Source organism: Onychomys torridus, chromosome 9, assembly GCF_903995425.1.
Source record: "Onychomys torridus chromosome 9, mOncTor1.1, whole genome shotgun sequence".
In the NCBI taxonomy this organism is placed as follows: Eukaryota; Metazoa; Chordata; class Mammalia; order Rodentia; family Cricetidae; genus Onychomys; species Onychomys torridus.
Genome location: NC_050451.1, coordinates 40,659,538 through 40,665,537, shown reverse-complemented (window position 1 = coordinate 40,665,537; position 6,000 = coordinate 40,659,538). Strand labels below are relative to the sequence as shown.

The window sequence follows — 6,000 nt, the reverse complement described above, 5'->3', positions numbered from 1 at the left end:
CCACACCTGATGAGTTGTCTCTCCAGCCTTGACATTTTCATTGTTCTTTTGAGACAGGGTTTCACTCTCTAGCACCAGCTGGCTCTGAACTCACAGAGATCTTCCTATTTCTGCCTCCCAAGCCACTGAGATTAAAGGTATGCAACACTATGCCATGCTCAGATTAAAGAAAAAAGATTCATTTTTATTTTTATTTATGTATATGTGTGTTTGTCTGTGTGAGTATATGTCACATGTGTGAAGGTTCCCTTGGAAGCATTGGGTTCTCCAGCATTGGATATAGAAACCCTATTTATGAGTTTTGCATGATCCTCTTCCCACAGAAGACATGATGGAGGGCATATTTCATGTCCTTGTTACGGAGGCTATAGATAAAAGGATTTAAAGCAGGTGTCACCACAGAGTATATCAGTGTGATAATTTTTTGCATTGCAACTGAGTTGCTGGATGTGGGAATCACATACATCACCATTATGGTTCCATAGAACAGAGACACTACCAGCAGGTGGGATCCACAGGTTGAGAAGGCCTTTTGTCGTCCATCTGAAGAAGGGACCTGAAGAACAGCTTTGAGCACCAGGGTATAGGATCCAAGGATGTACAAACTGGTTAAGACAATGATAAGAGTACTTATAGAATAGAATACATGCTTTATGGTGGGTGTAGGTGTACAGGACAGTGCCATTAGTGGGTCCACATCACACAGAAAATGATCAATGATGTTGGGGCCACAGAAAGATAATTGAGAAATGAAAAAAATGGGAATCAAATGTCCAAGGAAACCAATGATCCAAGAGAGAGAAACCAGAACACTGCAGAACTGCCTAGTCATGATGGAAGGATAGTGCAGTGGGTAGCAGATGGCTAGGTACCGATCATATGCCATGGCACAGAGGAAGAAACATTCTGTTGTGCCCAGGGAGAAGAAGAAGTAGAACTGAGTAAAGCAGCCAGAGAAGGACATAATCTTAGTTTTGGAAAGAAAGTTGACCAGCATGTTGGGGACTGTGCAGGTCACATACCAGATTTCTAGGAAGGAGAAGTTGGCCAGGAACATATACATAGGGGTATGGAGTTTGTGGTTCCACTTTACTGCACAGATGATGGCCATGTTCCCAGTCAAAGTTATCATGTAGACCAGCAGGATCAGTGAGAAAAGTGTGATTTGAATCTTCCAGGGACCAGGAAATCCCAATAAGACAAAATATGTCACCGTGGATGCCTGTGACTTATTCATGATCGCCAGACTGTGGGGAGAAGATAGATAGTAATGATTTACTTTATTCCTGAAACATCTTGAAACTCTTCTTGGGTCTTAAGAGTTTGACTCATTCAGGCAAGTACATTAGAGACTTAAAAACAAGCCTTGAACAAACCCTATCCTATTTTTGAATGTGCTCTTTGGCTCCAAAAATGAATCCTAAGTTTTCTGAGTTTTCTGTAGTAGTAGAGAAAGATCAATTAAATTTAATCTTTGTTAGCTTAGTGATATAACACTTTCTTAGCAAAAGGCCCCAGGTTTGATCCCCAGCACTGGAAAAACAGGTACAAATAAACAAAATAAGAATACTGAAATAAGGGTAAAATTGATTTGATTTATGCTGGCTTTAGTTTCCAGTGAAAGTTGTTCAGAGGCAACCAAAGCACCGTCACCTCCAATGTGAGGACATGTGTGCCATCATTTTCAATGGAGTTTGTATAAATTTGAATGCTTAATAATTTGACATTAATTCAGATTATTTTGGAGCTCTTTCCATTATTTTTTGACGATGTTAAATAGTAACAGGAGAAGAAAGTCAATAATCATAAACAGTTTTTATGCAGTTTACTTTTTACTACTTAAAGATATTTGTATTATGATAGCTAATTTACAATTGTATAAGTAATTCTTTGTTTTTAGCTATAAAAAGCCACTATTATTTACTTCATTTAATTTCACATGGCAATTTATCATGCTTCTTATACGTTAAAAGTGTTATGTTAAAATGGACATAGTATTTGAGAGTGTATGAGAATATTTATGTAATTTTCCCCTATAGCACTTTTTATTAGTTCCAGAATTTTTCTTAAAGTTTATTATTCAGAGCCTACCTCAGTTCACTTAAAATATGTCCACTATAAGAAAAATAGGGTACAAAAATGAAAATAGTTGTTTCTAAATGTAATTTACTCACATTCCAAAATGTACCCATTTTCTCCAGAACATAGATGTTTGCCTTCTTTTTTATAAGTTAATTATACAAACTAAGATGTTTTATTATGACACTGTCATATGCACAGATAATAGACTTCTGTGGTTTTCCCTTCCCCTTCTCAGCTCATCCTCTGAACCCTTCTCTGTTGTCATAGTTTCCAGGAAAAATAATTTTAAGAATCAAGCTGGGGATGCAGGTAGCCAAGTGTTTGTCTAGTGTGTGGGAGGCCCTGGATTTCCTTACCTGTACTGTGCTAACAAAGTCAAACAAAGAAACTGAAAAAAGAAAGAAAGAAAAAGAACCAAAGTGTTCAGAGAGAGAGAAGGGGGGAGGAGGGAGGGAGGGGGAGGGGGGAGGGGGGAGGGGGGAGGGGGGAGAGCACAATGGCAGCCTTAGCATAGAAATAGAGTCTTTTAAAATTGCGTTTTAAAGCTAAGGTTTTATTATGTATAGTCCTGGCTGGCCCAAAACTCTCTGTATAACCTCCCAGGCAATCTTTCGAGCCTTCAGTCTTCCTGTCTTAGCTGTCCCAGGGGTAGATTCAGTCAAGAGCACCATGCCTGGCTGAACAAAATACTATTAACTTTTTGGTTAGTAAGAGCAGAGTTTGCATTAGACATTTTAAATAGAAGTGTATATGGCATTTATAGTGAACATATTAGAATAAGACTATTGCTGAAATGATATTAGATAAGGCGAATGCAATTGTGATTGTGTAGCTGTCGCAGGGGCAACAGATTAGTAAGAGCCCAAGTGAGTGGTCCCAACTGAGCAACATAGCTGCCCTGGTTTTGGACAAGAAGCTATGAAGAGAAAGATGAGGACAAAAAAAAGGTTTTAAGTTTTTAAAACTAAGATAATTATTAAGAATTAAACCAACCTATACTGATGCTTATTTCGGCAAGACATCAAGAAAGAATGGCTCCCCACTACAGAAACACTCTGCACCTTTCCCTGTGGGAAACCTGTCCTCAACAGAATTCCGACTAGTCCCTCTACCTGGAATGATGCAGCAGCAAAATGGCCCTGAACTCAGGGTCATAGATTTTGATCTCAAGTCAAAATGTGTAAGTCTGAGTAAGCATGAATATATATTATATATATCATAAATATCAGCTATAGACTACTTCTGTTGGCATTAAAAACAACAGACCAACATGTACAGATAAGATGTCAGTCCTAGGAAAGGATGGCAGAGCAACTTCACAGATAACTGCCCATGTTAACACAAAAGGCTTTCTCGGCCATGCTTATCAGGAAGTTCTACGTGAATTCTTAGTCTTCACCCACACTGATTTGATCTTACCTCCACAAGCACCTTCTCTTCCATTTCCTCATCTTCATTTTCTTCCTTTGCTTTTCCCCTCAAGGAAATGGTCTTTAATTTCCACCCCCCGCCCCAAGAGCTCAGACTGGCCTCAAACCCAAGAGCCCTTTGCTCCTCTTCCGGTGCTGTGATTAGAAGGATGCCCCACCACACCCAGATCCTTTCTTACTGAGCAACCGATGAGGGAGAACTAAGAAAGGAAAAGTGCGTGGAGCTATTTCCTCACTGTTCTGCACACACATAGTTAAAAGGCTTATCTTCCCTTCTGCCTTGGCCACATGAGGGGAAGACCTGTGGATGACTGTGACTGTTTAGCACATTGGCTTTGGAGTGGGCACATTCCATGATGACCTAAACATTCTGAATAATTTTTTTCTTTTGGTTTTGAGCACATTGAATGGACAGACGCATTAGTGAGCAGGCTCACCTGTCTTGCACAGTGGCATTAATACCTGCCAGGCACGAGGTCATCCTGGAGTCTGTATAAGGCCACAAAGTCTCTCTCCTGTCCTGGATCAAATACGGAGGCTGTGCACAAGCACTCCATACACTGCTGGTTTTGCCTCTTCTGCACTACAAGACTGTAGTGTTCTGTCTCTCACTGTGTGAAGATTATGTTGGTCCCAATTTATGCCCTATGTTGTCCACTGTTGGGATTTCTCAGCTCTCTGTTTAAATGAACCTGCTATTTTTCGTGTTGTCCTTAGGGACCTCTTTGCTTCTTGTCATGGAGTTTCATTAATGTTTTTGACAAATTGATCTACAGGGATTATTGAAGCTAATGTGCCACAAATCCATGGCCTCCTTAAGTTTGTCATGAGATATGCAGCATGTCCAATTAAATCGCCTTTCTTTTAAACATTTCTTTATAATGTTTTATTTTTTAAAAATGGTTTCTTTTAGTTTTTAAGATCGTTTGCTCCTTGCCTTTCCTCCCTTCAAACCTTTCCATATATCCCTCCTTGCTCTTTAAAGTACGTAAATACAATCTAGTCTATGTAGTTTACTTTTATGTATGGTTTTAGGGATGACCATTTGATTTCATGTAAGTCAATGGTGTCCTCTTCCTGGGGGAACACTGCTTCTTCCACTCTCAGCATCCCTTAGTTGTTTGTACTTTTATACGACCAGAAGGTACAAGTCCAGCTTCCAAAGGAAGGAAACAACCAACAGCCCCACCCAGCTCTGACGCCTATGAATCCTAACAATCAGCGTGGCACAACAACCCTAAGGGTGCGGTAGCGGCACACATACCTTTGGGAACCAACAGTTCTCTAATTGTACTTCAGATCTGCTCAACATGAGGACAATCATACTTGGTGTAGGAACCCAGCCAACCACCCAGGGCTAGTGAAGTCATGGATCTTAGGGAAGAACCTGCAACTACCACTTTACTAGACCAGTATCATCCCTAACTACATTCTAAGTATCTGTCCTTATACCCACAGTTAAGAGTAGTCCTTGCTCCTCATCAAGGAGACTTCCCTTTGCAACAGATGGAGACCACTATCAGTTTTCTTTTCTTTTTTCTAAATAAGCTTATTTCAACTTTTATTTTTTTGGTTGTTGAATTTATATATATGTGTATGTGCCAAGGTGTGATGTAGAAGTCAGGTGACACTTGTGGGAGCTGGTCCTCTCCTTTTACCATGCAGATCCATCCCAGGGATCAAACCCAGGTTGTCAGGCTTACCAGCAGGCACCTTTACCCACTGAGGCACTTACTGACTCCTAATGTCATTCTGAAGAGCCTAGTTTACACTGAAAGGCAAGGTTCAGTATGATGGATTAGAAGTATAAATTGTAGCAGTAGTTGGTACCGTGACAGCTAGACAGGGCAGCTCAGTATGCCCTTCCCACCCTACAGCGGCGCCACAATACCCAAGAAGGTCAGCGCTGATGGAGCGGCAAAGGGGGAGCCCAAGCACCGCTCTGCAAGGCTGTCAGTCAAGCACACCCCTGCCAAGGTGGAGGTGAAGCCTAAAAAGGTCGCGGGGGAGGATAGATTATCAGACAAAAACATGCGAACGAAAGAAAGAGAGGAGCAAAGGGCAAATAGGCTGAAGCGGCTGACAGCGAACTACAGATCTGCCTGCAGAAAATGGAGAGACGGAAAACCAGAGTCCAGCTTCTGAAGAGAAAGGAGCCAAGTTCACTAACCATCACCGTGTCTGTCAGCGCTTCCTGCCCCGATTCTTGTACAATCCAGAGGAACATTTTTATTAACAATTTTTAAATGCGAGTTCTTAGTAGCTCTAGAAACATTTTTAAAAAGTGGGGGAATTCCCTCACCCCTTTTAAAGTGTATATGAGTTTTTTAAAAGGTAAAACATTTGCTTTTTTTTTTTTTTTTTAAACCAGAGAATAGCAGAGTACTGAATCAAGGAGACGCTGAGACTGTCTTGGGGGTCACCACAACATTCTGTCGAGGGGCTTAGTTTTATATCCTACAATACAAAGCATACCAAACAGCAACTT

At 40.8% G+C, this 6,000-nt stretch overlaps 1 protein-coding gene and 1 pseudogene across 1 annotated transcript; one reads left to right on the top strand and one right to left on the bottom strand.

The window, feature by feature from the left end:
- Positions 1–292: 292 nt before the first annotated feature.
- LOC118591484 (olfactory receptor 11H7-like) lies at positions 293–1,237 on the bottom strand. Its single transcript, XM_036199829.1, has one exon. The coding sequence runs from the start codon at positions 1,235–1,237 to the stop codon at positions 293–295; it is 945 nt and encodes a 314-aa protein (XP_036055722.1).
- Positions 1,238–5,369: 4,132 nt separating this feature from the next.
- LOC118590706 lies at positions 5,370–5,748 on the top strand (annotated as a pseudogene).
- The last annotated feature ends 252 nt before the right edge of the window (positions 5,749–6,000 follow it).

Bases quoted from the DNA above. Each gene is read 5' to 3' on its own strand.
- LOC118591484 (XM_036199829.1), bottom strand. From the start codon at position 1,237: ATGAATAAGTCACAGGCATCCACGGTGACATATTTTGTCTTATTGGGA.